The 17,768-nt window shown below is 44.4% G+C and overlaps 1 protein-coding gene across 2 annotated transcripts; it reads left to right on the top strand.

Annotated features, from left to right (window-relative positions):
• The first annotated feature begins 173 nt into the window (after nt 1–173).
• On the top strand, nt 174–16,913 carry LOC106611485 (arginase-2, mitochondrial). Of its 2 annotated transcripts, XM_014211724.3 has the most exons (8): nt 174–415; nt 526–598; nt 5,778–5,952; nt 6,802–6,961; nt 7,953–8,047; nt 14,020–14,124; nt 14,428–14,564; nt 14,854–16,913. In XM_014211724.3, exons 1-8 carry the CDS (start codon nt 305–307, stop codon nt 15,039–15,041), a joined length of 1,044 nt encoding a protein of 347 aa, XP_014067199.1. In that variant the 5' UTR covers nt 174–304; the 3' UTR covers nt 15,042–16,913. The 2 variants fall into 2 exon arrangements, with proteins under 2 accessions (XP_014067199.1, XP_082811945.1); XM_082955819.1 differs by lacking the exons at nt 5,778–5,952; nt 6,802–6,961; nt 7,953–8,047; ... (1 more) ...; nt 14,428–14,564; nt 14,854–16,913 and adding an exon at nt 3,313–4,622.
• The last annotated feature ends 855 nt before the right edge of the window (nt 16,914–17,768 follow it).

The following is a 17,768-nucleotide window of genomic DNA, read 5'->3' as shown; positions in this document are numbered from 1 at the left end:
TCAGATTTAACGCGTGGCATTGGGTGAATTTGTATGTGATATAGGGTTAAAATATTTTCAAACTCTACAAAGGTATTTAGAGACAAATTTCAGTTGATCGTGCTCTTAATCCTGACCGCCATTCATCTCCTCATGAATATTAATGAGATCAGAAGAGCATAAAAGCATCCCCCCTCCGACGTGCGCTCACATCAAAGCGTCGCCATCGTCAGACTGGGATCCTACAAGAAGAGGGTTTGAAATCCACTTTTGAATCTCAGCCTTGGTCGTTATAAATTATTTTTGAAGTCAATACGATTTTAAAATGGCTTTGAGAGGGCCACTGCGTCGTCTTCTACGGACGCAACTCAACAATACCTGTCAGAGCAGAGCTCATTCTGTGGCTGTTATAGGAGCCCCATTTTCAAAAGGACAGGTAAGGAAAAAAAACTCATATCCTATTAGAAACCATTCGTTTTAATATGGTTATTTGATTAGGTTATTTCGTTTACCAGAATTATTGAACTTTGCTGTTATTTCCTTTAGAAAAGGAGAGGGGTGGAACATGGACCCAAAGCCATAAGGGATGCCGGTCTGATCGAGAGGCTTTCAAATCTGGGTAAGTGATGGAACAACTTATTCATGTGTTAAAAACAAACTGCTAAATGTACTGTTGGACCAAAATTATCTTCTAATACTTATTCTAACCCTAAAATAGGTTAATGATTCATGCAAGAGCTGCTTCCCTGAGTCATTCAGTTCTCGGAAGTAAAGCATAGGCTATGTATTACGTCAGTCTTTAACATAAATGTGTATTGTCTTAATATTGTCAAACCAAGAAATCAAAACACAGGTATTGCTCAGACCTTGAATCCTGGCGATCAACACAGATAATAGTTTTTTTTTTAAAAATCTATAAGGATAACATCCTTGTAATTAAAAGAACTGTTTTGTTGGGTCACACGTGCGAGAAAGGATGGGCAAATCTGCTCTCGTCACTGTACAGTCAGTTATGCAATCAACCGTTCCCGGGGCCGGCGTGCACAGAGCTTTCTCCGAAAAACAAGTTCTCTCCTCCCCTTGCAGCCTTCTCTTTGTACACTTCTGCCTATCATAGATGAATAGGGGGCCCTATCGCTGCCTTGAATGCTTGAAAGACGATACGATTTTTTTTTGTGTGTGTGTGTAACAGCGAGACTGCAATCACACAGCCGACTCCATGCGCCAGTAACACCCAGACTGTGAGTTCCAATCCAGAGTAAACCACGGGCTTGTTTTTCCCGACCATTGACCAATCTGAGCAAGGAGGCGCATAAATTTCAAATTTCAGACAAGATGCTGCCACTTCTAAACCAATGGATTATGATCTAGTCATACATGACATATTATGTGGTCAGATCCTAATTGTGAGAAGAGAAACCCATCACTATTTGCTAGGCTAGGAATCCCCCATTGAACGGTTATTTATCAGCAAAACAGGCCATGTTTAAAGCGTCGGTTAGTCTAGAAACATTGTTAATGTGGCAGACAACCCATCTGCCTGGGGAGACTATGGACCGGTCTGAACAAAGATACACACTCATTTCGTCAGGCAAAATGGTTACCCTTCTAAACCAGTAGATTATTATCAATTAATAAAAAAATAAAAAATGAGGACTGGGATGTCCCAGAGAGTGGATATTTATCAGACACAAACAATCTCATAATAAAGTTTTTCACTTCAAGTTTAGGTTCAATTCTGGAATGTGCAAGTCATGTCCCTGTAATCTTAGCCTGGCTTGTGTCTCTGAGCACTCAGCTGGAGCGCACTCATGGCAAGACAAGGACGCTTCTTGTCAGTTTCTAGGCAGTTATGCCATCAACGGTTCCTGTGGCCCGGCCGGCGGTGTAATAGGAGAAGCCTATCTTTAGATGCCATTTTTTTCCCCGTTGTCGGATGTGGACAACTGACATACTTTTGGAAAGACATCAAACCCCCCCATAGTCTTTAAGAAACCCGATTAATTTTATGAAGATACTAGTCTTAGGAGATTTTATGGCATTTAAGCCTAAACCCTTTTATCTAGCCTAGTTGTTGGTGTAGTGTTAGGCCTAGTCTGGATGGGCCTCATATAGTCTGGGTGGGCCTCATATAGTCTGGGTGGGCCTCTTATAGTCTGGATGGGTCTCAATTGTAATTTACAGCTCCTTGGTAATGAAATGTTCCATTTTCCTCATCCTACCAACTATCCCGTGTGGCTCAGTTGGTAGAGCATGGTGTTTGCAACACCAGGGTTGTGGGTTCAATTCCCACAGGGGACCAGTACGGGAAAACATTTTTTATGATAATGTATGCATTTACTTCTGTAAGTCGCTCTGGATAAGAGCGTCTGCTAAATGACTAAAATGTAAAATGTATGGCCTATAGTCTAGTCTATAGAGAGCTTTGGACATCTGCTGTGCCCAAGCATGTACTTAAGGTGCTATTTTAGTTGTCTCTAAAAGTGGACTTCAAACTGCTAAAAATGGGCTGTTTATTAAAAAACAAAAGTATGGAAAGTAAATAGCCTTACTTCTGCTGATGCCAATTTTGGCAACAGGGAGACTATAAATTGTATCCTCCTTTATAGCTGAAATGATCAGACATTGTGCACTTGCCAAGAAGGGGAACTCTAGCCCTGTCAACCGCATTAAATATCACTGACATTGAGTCAAGTTCAAAAACATATTAAATTATGATTACATTAACAGAGAGGCACTGGGTTGAGCTATTCCTGTCCAGGGATCTAAGCTGGTAACATGGGGAGAGATCTTAGATCAGGGAGAGTAATTCCAGTCCCCAAGGGGACCTGATTGGTGTGACACTTTTGCCCGATTCCAATAATCAACTATTCATCATCTTCAGTTTAGAATGCAATTAGTTTAATCAGCTGTGTTTGCTAAAATGGGGGTGGGGGGTGGGGGGGGTGACACTACTCTGGCCCCTGAGGACTGGAGTTTTCCATCCCTGTCTTAGATGGTAACGGGGCACCACATTGGTCCCCTCCCGACCAGCAGTGTGACACGACACCGCTATCAAATGGAACATTGTCACCTACAAGTGGCGTCTCAAATTTCTTGTTTACTTCAACTCATAAGTGTCGTGGAAAATTGCAAGATTATGTTATAATGCTTGTATTGTATTATAACGGTTGTAATATTCGACAGAATAAAGTATTCTGTTAAACTATTGTGTGTGTGTGTTCTACTGAGGATGGCACGGACAGAGGAGATTTACGATGTCTTTGGGTAATAAAGCCTAAAAGAGCATTCCAGAGAACATGGAGCTAATGGTTCTGTTCTATACCGTACCAGGGAGAGACGGATGGAGGACCAGACGCTGGTCTGTTCTATACCGTGCCAGGGAGAGACGGATGGAGGACCAGACACTGGTCTGTTCTATACCGTACCAGGGAGAGACGGATGGAGGACCAGACACTGGTCTGTTCTATACCGTACCAGGGAGAGACGGATGGAGGACCAGACGCTGGTCTGTTCTATACCGTACCAGGGAGAGACGGATGGTGGACCAGACACTGGTCTGTTCTATACCGTACCAGGGAGAGACGGATGGAGGACCAGACGCTGGTCTGTTCTATACCGTGCCAGGGAGAGACGGATGGAGGACCAGACACTGGTCTGTTCTATACCGTACCAGGGAGAGACGGATGGAGGACCAGACACTGGTCTGTTCTATACCGTACCAGGGAGAGACGGATGGAGGACCAGACACTGGTCTGTTCTATACCGTGCCAGGGAGAGACGGATGGAGGACCAGACACTGGTCTGTTCTATACCGTACCAGGGAGAGACGGATGGAGGACCAGACACTGGTCTGTTCTATACCGTACCAGGGAGAGACGGATGGAGGACCAGACACTGGTCTGTTCTATACCGTGCCAGGGAGAGACGGATGGAGGACCAGACACTGGTCTGTTCTATACCGTACCAGGGAGAGACGGATGGAGGACCAGACACTGGTCTGTTCTATACCGTACCAGGGAGAGACGGATGGAGGACCAGACACTGGTCTGTTCTATACCGTACCAGGGAGAGACGGATGGAGGACCAGACACTGGTCTGTTCTATACCGTACCAGGGAGAGACGGATGGAGGACCAGACACTGGTCTGTTCTATACCGTACCAGGGAGAGACGGATGGAGGACCAGACACTGGTCTGTTCTATACCGTACCAGGGAGAGACGGGTCCAGTTTGGAGTAGGAGGACCAGACACTGGTCTGTTCTATACCGTACCAGGGAGAGACGGGTCCAGTTTGGAGTAGGAGGACCAGACACTGGTCTGTTCTATACCGTACCAGGGAGAGACGGATCCAGTTTGGAGTAGGAGGACCAGACACTGGTCTATACATTGAAACTTGTTGACACAGCAGTTGTTGTCTGCTATGTATTATAGATATCTTTCACACAAAACTTAACCTTGTGACCCATTCTATGTATCTGTGGTTCGTCATGTACGTTGAGAGGGGTGTATCTTGGCTATAAAAGATCTTTGTACTTTTGTGTAGTCACTTTTCAATGGTTCATTAGAGATGGCGCATCATTGAAAGTCAATGGGCTTTTGCAAGAGCATCTTTATTATTAAAGATGTAGTTATAAGTATAACTCTGACTGGTGTGTGAAGTTTGTCTCTCTCCTCATTTAGTAATGCAGAAATATTAGCCACCACATAAGTCATTGGTCCGAGGTGCCAATACCAGTAGCGTCGGCGCAGCCCACTTTCTGGAGAAATTCCTCTGTTTACTCTGTCGTTGCCGTGGTATCAGAGGGTGATCTGGTCTTGGAGAAACTTGAGAGGACACACATGGGAAATAGGACACATGGAAAGTAGTGCCCAGTCAGACAGACAGCGGTTCCAGCAAACGGCTTGAATGACTCCACCTCGTCAATCAGAGATGGTATGGAGAGGGTGTGTGAGGAGAGCCAGGGTAAAGGGGATTGGACATCAGAGATGTTATGGAGAGGGGTGTGTGAGGAGAGCCAGGGTAGAGGGGGTTGGACATCAGAGCCTGGAGAAAGAGTTAAACTAATGCCTCAAAGACATGTAGCCTACCTAACGCTTAATGTGACAGTGGAAATTATGCCCTGATAAACCGGGGCACAAACTGGCCAAGGCCACTTATGAATCTGGGGCCACAGTACTTCTAGCTCTCAGGATCAGGGGCCACAGTACTTCTAGCTCTCAGGATCAGGGGACACAGTACTTCTAGCTCTCAGGATCAGGGGACACAGTACTTCTAGCTCTCAGGATCAGGGGCCACAGCACTTTTAGCTATCAGGATCTGGGGCCACAGTACTTCTAGCTCTCAGGATCAGGGGCCACAGCACTTCTAGCTCTCAGGATCAGGAGTCACAGTACTTATTGTGCTCAAGATCGGATCTGGGGCAACAGTACTTCTAGTGCTCAGGATCAGGGGACACAGTACTTCTAGCTCTCAGGATCTGGGAACACAGTACTTCTAGCTCTCAGGATCTGGAAACACAGTACTTCTAGCTCTCAGGATCTGGGAACACAGTACGTCCAGCTCTCAGGATCTGGGGCCACAGTAGTTCTAGCTCTCAGTATCTGGGAACACAGTACTTCTAGCTCTCAGGATCCGGGGCCACAGTACTTCTAGCTCTCAGGATCCGGGGCCAGAGTACTTCTAGCTGCACTAAGCCATCTGCTACATTACCATTCATGCTCCAATTCATCCATATCATTTGCTGTTAAATTAAGCCAGTGTGTAGTAAACCATACCTTTTTATTTCCTTGTGCAGATTACCCAGTGCATGATTTTGGAGACCTGAGCTTCCAGCATCTGGAGAAGGACGAGCCCTACATGCACATCCCCTTCCCTCGCACTGTGGGCAGAGCTAACAAACTGCTGTCAGGGGCCGTCAGCAACGCTGTGGGTGCCGGAAACACTACGATCATGCTTGGAGGAGACCACAGGTACGTACCACAACAACCCCTTCATGTTCTCAGCAAACCAACACAGTATTGTTATTTTAGCAACATTGACAGTGCTAGGAAATGAAGCATTAGGCAGGTTTAGGACCTTTAGACGTGGGGCGGCACACAATTGGCCCAGCGTCGTACAGGTTAGGGGAGGGTTTGGCCGGGTTAGGGGAGGGTTTGGACCGGGTTAGGGGAGGGTTTGGGCCGGGTTAGGGGAGGGTTTGGGCCGGGTTAGGGGAGGGTTTGGACCGGGTTAGGGGAGGGTTTGGGCCGGGTTAGGGGAGGGTTTGGACCGGGTTAGGGGAGGGTTTGGGCCGGGTTAGGGGAGGGTTTGGGCCGGGTTAGGGGAGGGTTTTGGCCGGGTTAGGGGAGGGTTTGGCCGGGTTAGGGGAGGGTTTGGCCGGGTTAGGGGAGGGTTTGGGCCGGGTTTGGGCCGGGTTAGGGGAGGGTTTGGGCCGGGTTAGGGGAGGGTTTGGCCGGGTTAGGGGAGGGTTTGGCCGGGTTAGGGGAGGGTTTGGCCGGGTTAGGGCAGGGTTTGGCCGAGTTAGGGCAGGGTTTGGCCGGGTTAGGGGAGGGTTTGGCCGGGTTAGGGGAGGTTTTGACCGGGTTAGGGGAGGGTTTGGCCGGGGTAGGCCATCATTGTAAAATAGGAATTTGTTCTGAACTGACATGCCTAGTTAAATAAAGGTTAAATAAATAAATAGCGACAGCAGGTTTATCAGTGGGTTGTGTAACACAGTCAGCGTTGCCCTGGGGGGGAATGGAGCACACAGAATGTATTACACGTCATTAAAATCTATTCATATTGGAGTCTAACCCACTTCCTGATCTTTCCCCCCGCAGCCTGGCCATTGGTTCAGTGGAAGGCCACGCCCGGCAGTGTCCTGACCTGTGTCTGATCTGGGTCGACGCCCACGCTGACATAAACACGCCCCTCACCTCGCCCTCAGGGAACCTCCACGGACAGTCGGTTGCCTTCATGCTCAAAGAGCTGCAGAACAAGGTAAGATGACAGAGTTCGTTCGACATGGCCTTGTGTCATGCATTCTCACTAGCCTGATCCCTAATCCCAGGCCATGCTTACTTCTCTGGTTGCCTGGGTAACCACCGGGAAGTCTGTGGGTTTCAAATGGTGCCATGTCCAAGGTGCCATGTCCATGTGGTTCCCCCTGTGGCCTCAGTGACCATAGAGTTGGCTATACAGCACTAACAGATCTGGATACCAGGCTATATTCTCCCTACAGCCTCAGTGACCACAGAGTTGGCTATACAGCACTAACAGATCTGGATACCAGGCTATATTCTCCCTACAGCCTCAGTGACCACAGAGTTGGCTATACAGCACTAACAGATCTGGATACCAGGCTATGTTCTCCCTACAGCCTCAGTGACCATAGAGTTGGCTATACAGCACTGACAGATCTGGATACCAGGCTATATTCTCACTATAGCCTCAGAGAGCATAGAGTTGGTTATACAGCACTAACAGATCTGGATACCAGGCTATATTCTCACTACAGCCTCAGAAACCATAGAGTTGGTTATACAACACTAACAGATCTGGATACCAGGCTATATTCTCACTACAGCCTCAGTGACCATAGAGTTGGCTATACAGCACTGACAGATCTGGATACCAGGCTATATTCTCACTACAGCCTCAGTGACCATAGTTGGCTATACAGCACTAACAGATCTGGATACCAGGCTATGTTCTCCCTACAGCCTCAGTGACCATAGAGTTGGCTATACAACACTAACAGATCTGGATACCAGGCTATGTTCTCCCTACAGCCTCAGTGACCATAGAGTTGGCTATACAACACTTACAGATTTGGATACCAGGCTATATTCTCACTACAGCCTCAGTGACCATAGTTGGCTATACAGCACTAACAGATCTGGATACCAGGCTATGTTCTCCCTACAGCCTTACTGCTCTCCCTCTGATACTGACCTGTTACCTGTTGTTGTTTTTGTTGTTGTGTCTGTAGATGCCAGAGCTGCCAGGGTTCAGCTGGATGAAGCCCTTCCTGTCAGCTAAGGACCTGGTCTACATTGGCCTGAGAGACGTCGACCCTGGAGAGTAGTAAGTACACTACTCTGAAAACTACCAAGTACACTACTCTATACACTACGATTTATAACACAGTTAAAACACATTACATTTTAGTCATTTAGCAGACGCTCTTATCCAGAGCGACTTATAGTTGAACTTGGTGCATTCAACCACATACACACTGTCACACCACATACACACTGTCACACCACATACCACTGTCACACCACAGTATACCAGGTTTGGGCAGTATCTAGATGTTCATACCATCTCTGTGAGAATTCGTCGGCGAGTGGGTAACCGGCCTCTACCGTCCGAATCTATTGGCCAAAGTGCAATCACTGGAGAATAAACTGGATGAGCTCCGTTCGAGACTATCCTACCAACGGGACATTAAAAACTGTAATATCTTATGTTTCACCGAGTCGTGGCTGAACGACGACATGGATACTATACAGTTGGCTGGGTTTTCCGTGCATCGGCAAGATAAAACAGGTACGTCCGGCAAGACGAGGGGTGATGGTGTGTGTCTATTTGTCAATAACAGCTGGTGCGCGATGTCTAATATTAAGGAAGTCTCGAGGTTTTGCTCGCATGAGGTAGACTACCTCACGATTAGCTGTAGACCACACTATCTACCAAGAGAGTTTTCCTCTATATTTTTCGTTTACCACCACAAACCAATACTGGCACTAAGACCGCACTCAACGAGCTGTATAAAGCCATAAGCAAACAAGAAAATGCTAATCCAGAAACTGCACTCCTAGTGGCCGGAGACTTTAATGCAGGAAAACTTAAATCCGTTTTACCTCATTTCTACCAGCATGTCACATGTGCAACTAGAGGAGACACAACTCTAGATCCCCTTTACTTCACTGACATGTTTCCACCTGTCCCTGTCCCAGTCTGTAATACCTACATGTTTCCACCTGTCCCTGAGCCAGTCTGTAATACCTACACGTTTCCACCTGTCCCTGTCTGTAATACCTACATGTTTCAACCTGTCCCTGAGCCAGTCTGTAATACCTACATGTTTCAACCTGTCCCTGAGCCAGTCTGTAATACCTACACGTTTCTAGCTGTCCCTGTCTGTAATACCTACATGTTTCAACCTGTCCCTGAGCCAGTCTGTAATACCTACATGTTTCCACCTGTCCCTGTCTGTAATACCTACATGTTTTCACCTGTCCCTGTCCCAGTCTGTAATACCTACATGTTTCAAGCAGACCATCATAGTCCCTGTGCCCAAGAAAGCGAAGGTAACCTGCCTAAATGACTACCACCCCCGTAGCACTCACGTCTGTAGCCATGAAATGCTTTGAAAGGCTGGTCATTGCTCACATCAACACCATTATCCCAGACACCCTAGACCCACTCCAATTTGCATACCGTCCCAACAGATCCACAGATGATGCAGTCTCTATTGCACTCCACACCGTCCTTTCACACCTGGACAAAAGGAACACCTATGTGAGAATGCTGTTCATTAACTATAGCTCAGCGTTCAACACGGTAGTCTGTCAAAGTTGCTACATAATGTCTAAATTCTCAAACTAAATACTGCATTTGCAACCACAAAATGTCTTAGTTTTGATTTTAAGCCTGAAAACACAAAAATGTAACAAGCTGTACCTAGCTGTAATTAGCTGTAATTAGCTGTACCTAGCGGGTACCTAGCTGTAATTAGCTGTAACTAGCTGTACCTAGCTGTACCTAGCTGTAATTAGTTGTACCAAGCTGTAATTAGCTGTACCTAGCTAACAGCTAAATGTTTTGTTTTTTACTTTGTTATAATTCTAATTCTATTTGAGGCTCCACATGTTGTCATGGAAATTATTAATGTTATTTCCAACAACCAACTGCGCTGTAAATCCAGCACGTATTGAATGTTGAGATCGCCAAAAGCCAGGAGAGGAACTTTAGCTAAAGAGTCTGGCACTCAGACTAATCTTGATCCAGGAAGGGATTGAATGTCTCTGCTGTAACCATGAAGCTTGATCTTGACATCTAGCCACTTAGCAAACCAAATACATAGCTGGATCTAATTCATTGGACACATTTTATATTTCTTATAGTTATACTTAACTTATATAAGCAGTGGTGTATAGCTATTGTTTTGAGGTGAGAGAGCGCAAACAAAATGTAAATGACAACATCATTTCGGAAAAGTTTGTACCGGCAGATGTGGTCTATTGAAGAGCCTATCATTATAGAATATGATTTGAAAAATGCGTCCTCCAATTGCAGCGTGGGGCTATGGCCACGCACAGGCTATTGTCTAAAGAGAAATTAAAATGTTTAATACCCTCAAAACACCAAGTTAGGCATAAGCTACCTCATTTCAAAATAGGCACTTTCAATCTTGAATTCTTCATGTTTTACCGTCCAAACAGAATGATAATTCTTCATGTTTTACCAGACTGCCTCTCCATGTGTTGCTCTATGCCAGATCAGTTGATTGATCTCAATCAGTTTCATGGGAATAGGCATTTTGATCTTATTGAATGACTGTTTGGTGAGCAGATGGTATCAACTAACTATTAGCCTTTCTTGTGTTTAGCTTCAATCAAAGCAGATATCCTGTGGCATTAGGGGAACACTGAGTTTTGGCGCATGCTATTTGTGTTGTTGTTTGACTATTCGGCTTCAAAAGGAGGTGTTGTTGGTGTAACAGTAAAGTTATAGGCCTACTATGCTATACACTACCGTTCAAAGGTTTGGGGTCACTTAGAAATGTCCTTGTTTTTGAAAGAAAAACACATTTTTTTGTCCATTTAAAATAACATCACATTTATCAGAAATACAGTGTAGACATTGTTAATGTTGTAAATGACTATCGTAGCTGGAAACGGCAGATTTTTTTAATGGAATATCTACATAGGCGTACAGAGGCCCGTTATCAGCAACCATCACTCCTGTGTTCCAATGGCACGTTGTCTTAGCCTTTTATAATGATAAACTTGGATTAGCTAATTGATCATTAGAAAAGCCTTTTGCAATTATGTTAGCACAGCTGAAAAGAAGCAATGAAACTGGCCTTTAGACTAGTTCAGTATCTGGAGCATCAGCATTTGTGGGTTCAATTACAGGCTCAAAATGGCCAGAAACAAAGAACTTTCTTCTTAAACTCGGCAGTCTATTCTTGTTCTGAGAAATGAAGGCTATTCCATGTGAGAAATTGCCAAGAAACTGAAGATATCGTACAATGCTGTGTACTACTCCCTTCACAGAACAGCGCAAACTGGCTCTAACCAGAATAGAAAGAGGAGTGGGAGGCCCCGGTGCACAACTGAGCAAGAGGACAAGTACATTAGAGTGTCTAGTTTGAGGAGCAGATGCCTCACAAGTCCTCAACTGGCAGCTTCATTAAATAGTATCCGCAAAACACCAGTCTCAACATCAACAGTGAAGAGGTGACTCCGGGATGCTGGCCTTCTAGGCAGAATTGCAAAGAAAAAGCCATATCTCAGACTGGCCAATAAAAAGAAAAGATTAAGATGGGCAAAAGAACACAGACACTGGACAGAGGAGTGGTCAGCACAGTCACCGGATCTCAATCCTATTGAGCTGTTGTGGGAGCATCTTGACCGTATGGTATTTAAGAAGTGATATTCAAGCCAATCCAACTTGTGGGAGGTGCTTCAGGAAGCATGGGGTGAAATCTTTTCAGATTACCTCAACAAATTGACAACTAGAATGCCAAAGGTCTGCAAGGCTGTAATTGCTTCAAATGGATGATTCTTTGTCAACATCTTGACTATATTTCCAATTCATTTTGCAACTCATTTCTTGTATGTTTTCATGTGAAAACAAGGACATTTCTAAGTGACCTCAAACTTTTAAAACGGTAGTGTATATGATCTTGAGACTGATTCCCTGACCTGTCAATGTTTTTAATTTGCTGTTTTATGATTTTGTTATACTCTTGTGAATTCTATGGTTTTTACTAGATTATTTGTAGTTTTTCATGTTTTGTCTAATTTTTGTCATGACTTGGTGCTGCCTATCTTGGCCAGGACGCTCTTGAAAAATGGATTTAAAAAAAAATCTCAATGAGCCCTTCCTGGTTAAATAAAGGTTTTAATAAAATATTCAGTTCTATTATGTAAAATACGAATTAATAATTATGTGATCTTGCGAGACATTTTGATTCAGCTTTGATCTAACTTTACTAAACGAGCACCATTGTGAGAAGTGATAATCTTCTATTTATAATAATATTATTAAGTGATGATTATGACTATTAGGCGTAGGCAAACAGATCTTGTTAAAATGTCATTTTAAGTAAAAAGACAAAGGCCATTTTAAGTGAACGGTACTGAAAGGACAGCGCCAGGACCTGGAATGATGAATGACCCTTCACCATCTGGCAGTCTGACGAATCTGGGTTTGGCGGATGCCAGGAGAACACTACCTGCCCGAATGCATAGTGCCAACTGTAAAGTTTGGTGGAGGAGGAATAATGGTTTGGTGAAGTTTTTCATGGTTCGGGATAGGCCCCTTAGCTTCAGTGACGGGAAATCTTAATGCTACAGCATACAATGACATTCTAGACGATTCTGTGCTTCTAACTTTGTGGTAACAGTTTGGGGAAGGCCCTTTCCTGTTTCAGCATGACAATACCCCCGTGCACAAAGTGAGGTCCATACAGAAATGGTTTGTCGAGATCGGTATGGACGAACTTGACTGGCCTGCACAGAGCCCTGACCTCAACCCCATCTAGTGGAAAGCCTTCCCAGAACAGTGGAGGCTGTTATAGCAGAAAAGGGGGGTGACCAACTCCATATTAATGCCCATGATTTTGGAATGAGATGTTCGACAAGCAGGTGTCCACATCATTTTCATGTTGTGTATCTGTGTCCAACAAGATGCATATCTGTATTCTCAGTCATGTGAAATCCATAGATTAGGGCCTAATGAATTAATTAATTTCAATTGACTGATTTCCTTATATGAACTGTAACTCAGTAAAATCTTTTGAAATTGTTGTATTTATATTTTTGTTCAGTACAAATGTATTATTAACTCTAAATTGGCCCAATTTACATTTCCAATTTCCCACCCTGACATACCAAGCTAGAACTGTGTCTCAACCAATAGCCAATGTAGGCTAGATATCCCAGGCAGGGCTACAGCAGCTTCCAGAGAGGGTCAGGCTCCCTGGACTTAGCGGTGGCCACTCTGGTTTGGGTGTACTAGGCAAAACGGTGTTGCTTTAACCAAGTGGTTACATATCGTTCTGGGTTCCTCTGCACAAGAGCAGAGAGAGAGCACGAGGAGAGAGCGAGTGGAGAGTGCGCAGAGAGGGGGGAGAGAGAGGAGAGAGGTCTGTGGAGTTTTATGAGCATCTTCAAGGCAGATACAGTGGATTCGTTTTTTTCTTCTGATTGGCCAAAGTGGTCAAGATTCTGACAGGCCTCCGCAGTACACACAGGTAGTGTCACGGTTGTCGTAAGGAGGAGCGGACCAAAGTGCAGCGTGTGTGTCGTTCCACATTTTATTTATACTGTGAAACTATGCAATACATAAACTGAGTGACAAAAAAACAACAAACCGTGACACAGAGGTGAAACATACAGTACTCAAAATTAATCTCCCACAAACCCAGGTGGGACAAACACCAACTTAAATATGACCTCCAATTAGAGACAACGATGACCAGCTGCCTGCCTCTAATTGGAGATCATCCCAAACAAAGCCCAACATAGAAATACAAAAACTAGAACAACCCAACATAGAAATACAAAAACTAGAAGATAACATTGAAAAACTAAACTAGAAAACCCCCCTGTCACGCCCTGACCTACTCTACAATAGAAAATAACAACTTACTATGGTCAGGACGTGACAGGTAGCCTGATAGTTGTTCATCTGTTGATCTGGATAAGAGTGTCTGCTAAATGACCTAAATGTGAAATGAAAATTCATCTGTCCACAAAATGCCACCTGTTTTTAAAATAGACATCCTCCTCGTGACATTATACTCTCCTTTCTCCTCACAGCGACATCCTAAAGGACTTGGGTATCCAGTACTTCACAATGAGAGACATCGACAGGCTCGGCATTCAGAGAGTCATGGAAGTCACTTTTGACCACCTCTTGTCAAGGTAATTGAATTACTGTTAAAGATTAAGGAGTAATATTATAAACTAAATAAGCAGCTTACTGTATGACTGACTTTGAGCCTTTCATTGTGTCAATTACATTAGGCCACATAGGTGTATTCAGGTGACAGTCTGGAATGTATTTTCAGGTGACAGTCTGGAATGTATTTTCAGGTGACAGTCTGGAATGTATTTTCAGGTGACAGTTTGGGATGTATTCAGGTGACAGATGATTTTGAGTTGAAAGTTGATTGATTCACTAAACTGTAATCTGAACACTTGCTGTCTTCTTCTCTTGTCCAACAGGAAGCAGCGGCCGATCCATCTGAGTTTTGACATTGATGCGATGGACCCGTCTTTGGCCCCGGCCACAGGAACACCAGTAAACGGAGGTCTGACCTACAGAGAAGGAATCTGGATCACAGAGGAGATCCACAACACAGGCATGCAATAATTATCCATAACACAGGAACACTATAATTATACATTTATAAGAAATTATGGGGAAAGGTCTGTCATTAAACTTCAACTTTTCCTCTAAGCTATGCAAGACTCTTGGTAGGATGACAATAGTTATTGCATTGTATGAGTGGTTTATATACTTATGCGATAAGAACTGTTTTCTATGAAGTAACATTTCATTATGTAACATTCTTTGAAGTACATTTTCTGTCTGCAACATTCTACAAAAAAGGAACTGAAACTAATAGATTGTGTTTGTTTAATCTCCAGGGTTGTTGTCGGTGATGGACCTTGTTGAGGTCAACCCAGCCCTGGGGGCGAGTCGTGAGGCGGTGGCGAGCACCGCTTCCATGGCGGTGGACGTCATCGCGTCTTCCCTGGGCCAGACCCGCGAGGGAGGTCCCATCACCCAGGAGTCGCAAACACTCAAAGACGACACGGAACAGCTTCGACTCTAGAACCACATTCTAGAACCACTTCTAGAACTCAAAGGACTTAACTTGGCATTCCTGAATAAAAAAAAAAGACTTTACATACAGAACAGATGCACTGCAGCTGTAGTTGAATTGTTTCAAAGCATTTTGTTGCATCTTCTGTGTGTATATATAGTACTGTATGGCAACCTGTTCAACAGTCAGTCAAACAATCATGACTAAACTAAGAAGCCCTGTTAAAGGGTTATATAGCTAATTTACTAAGATGACGTGAAAAGCTTTAGCCTGGCCCCAGATCTGTGTTTTCACGTCAACTGTTTGGCATGACAAGACTGGCAAAATAGTAGTACAAACAGACTGGTACCCGGGCTATTAAAAGCCCTCATCTCAAATTTAAACTGTAATTGATGTGATCAACAGCTGGTCGCCCTGGCCTTGACAGGACAGTCTCCCTAGCTCCACTATTTAAATGTTGACTGTATTTGATGTGATCAGTGGTATGCGTCACAGACACAGTGATCAGTGGTATGCGCCACAGACACAGTGATCAGTGGTATGCGCCACAGACACAGTGATCAGTGGTAGGCGCCACAGACACAGTGATCAGTGGTAGGCGCCACAGACACTGTGATCAGTGGTAGGCGCCACAGACACGGTGATCAGTGGTATGCGTCACAGACACAGTGGTATGCGCCACAGACACGGTGATCAGTGGTATGCGTCACAGACACAGTGGTCAGTGGTATGCGCCACAGACACGGTGATCAGTGGTATGCGCCACAGTGATCAGTGGTATGCGCCACAGACACGGTGATCAGTGGTATGCGCCACAGACACGGTGATCAGTGGTATGCGCCACAGACACGGTGATCAGTGGTATGCGCCACAGACACGGTGATCAGTGGTATGCGTCACAGACACAGTGGTATGCGCCACAGACACGGTGATCAGTGGTATGCGTCACAGACACGGTGATCAGTGGTATGCGCCACAGACACGGTGATCAGTGGTATGCGCCACAGACACTGTGATCAGTGGTATGCGCCACAGACACTGTGATCAGTGGTATGCGCCACAGACACAGTGGTATGCGCCACAGACACGGTGATCAGTGGTAGGCGCCACAGACACTGTGATCAGTGGTATGCGCCACAGACACGATGATCAGTGGTATTCGCCACAGACACAGTGATCAGTGGTATGCGCCACAGACTCAGTGATCAGTGGTATGCGCCACAGACTCGGTGATCAGTGGTATGCGCCACAGACACGGTGATCAGTGGTATGCGCCACAGACACGGTGATCAGTGGTATGCGCCACAGACACAGTGATCAGTGGTATGCGCCACAGACGATCACTAAAACGCAATATTGCTCATGACTGGATACTGCAGCTCTGCAATATAACAGGGTTGTAATGAAGCCGAGTTTACACGACAAGCATGAAACTGTCTCAAACGGAGATGCAGACTGTGCTTTTAATTTTTTTTTAAATAAATTATAATACTAATGTGGCCATAGTGTGGTTTGGACACAAATACCTCAGCTCAAGCTAGTGGGCTGTGCCAGTTGAGTTGTCGTAGTGATGCGTTTGTTTGCACTTTTGGACCAGATGTTGGGGGTTTGATGTATTTGTTTTTCTTCTCTAGAATGATTCTGTTTTTGTAGTTAATAATGACTATTATGAATCCAGGCTGGTTCATTTACTGTCTGGTGTTATATTAGTCAGTATTAAATGACCAGTTAATTTTTAATAAGTTAAAATTTGTGTATGTAATGGCTGTATGGTAAATGCTGAGTGAAATTAACTATTTTATTTACTAAATAATAACAAATGCCTTTTTGACGTGACCACTGAATGACTGTTTTAAATATAATTAGTCTTCCACAATGAAATCAGTCTGTGTGTTTTGCTTTGTGGTCTCCATGGTGACGTGTGGCTTACACTGGCAGAGCAAGTCTAGTTGGTTTTAGTCTTTTACAATAGACATCAAGGTCTATTGTAAATACGGAGAGTGCCGTCCGTGCACCCCCACTCCAGCCCTTCAGCTTAATAATAATAATAATAATAATATCTGTATTGTGTCCCTTTCCGGAAATGTGTTTTGCATCTCAACAAACCACAGCACAGCATCACCACAAAAATGCATACACTACCAGTAAAAAGTTTTAGAACACCTACTCATTCAAGGGTTTTTCTTTATTTTGACAATTTTCTACAGTGTAACTATGAAATAACACATATGGAATCATGTAGTAATCAAATCAAAATATATTTAAGATTCTTCAAAGTAGCCACCCTTTGCCTTGATGACAGCTTTGCACACTCTTGGCATTCTCTCAACAAACGTCATGAGGAAGTCACCTGGAATGCAGGTGTGCCTTCTTAAAATAATTTGTGGAATTTCTTTCCTTAATGGATTTGAGACAATCTGTTGTGTTGTGACAAGGTACATTTTAGTCATTTAGCAGACGCTCTTATCCAGAGCGACTTACAGTAGTGAATGCATACATTCCATTAAAACAATTTCTCCGTACTGGTCCCCCGTGGGAATCGAACCCACAACCCTAGCGTTGCAAACACCATGCTCTACCAACTGAGCCACATGTACACAGAAGATAGCCCTATTTGGTTAAAGAACAAGTCCATATTATGGCAAGAACAGCTCAAATAAGCAACGAGAAACAACAGTCCATCATTACTTTAAGACATGAAGGTCAGTCAATGTGGAAAATTTCAAGAACTTTGAA

The sequence above is a fragment of the Salmo salar genome, chromosome 09 (genome assembly GCF_965601325.2).
Source record: "Salmo salar chromosome 09, fSalSal1, whole genome shotgun sequence".
Lineage (NCBI taxonomy): Eukaryota > Metazoa > Chordata > Actinopteri > Salmoniformes > Salmonidae > Salmo > Salmo salar.
The sequence above is the reverse complement of the archived record's forward strand: the minus strand, read 5'-3'. Positions and strand labels throughout refer to the sequence as shown.

What these genes read in the sequence shown, in the direction of transcription:
- LOC106611485 (XM_082955819.1), top strand. Translation starts at nt 305, where the DNA reads ATGGCTTTGAGAGGGCCACTGCGTCGTCTTCTACGGACGCAACTCAAC. An exon ending in CCCCATTTTCAAAAGGACAG is followed by an intron (nt 416 to 525) that starts GTAAGGAAAAAA and finishes TATTTCCTTTAG; the next exon opens with AAAAGGAGAGGGGTGGAACA. An exon ending in CGAGAGGCTTTCAAATCTGG is followed by an intron (nt 599 to 3,312) that starts GTAAGTGATGGA and finishes ATACCGTACCAG; the next exon opens with GGAGAGACGGATGGAGGACC.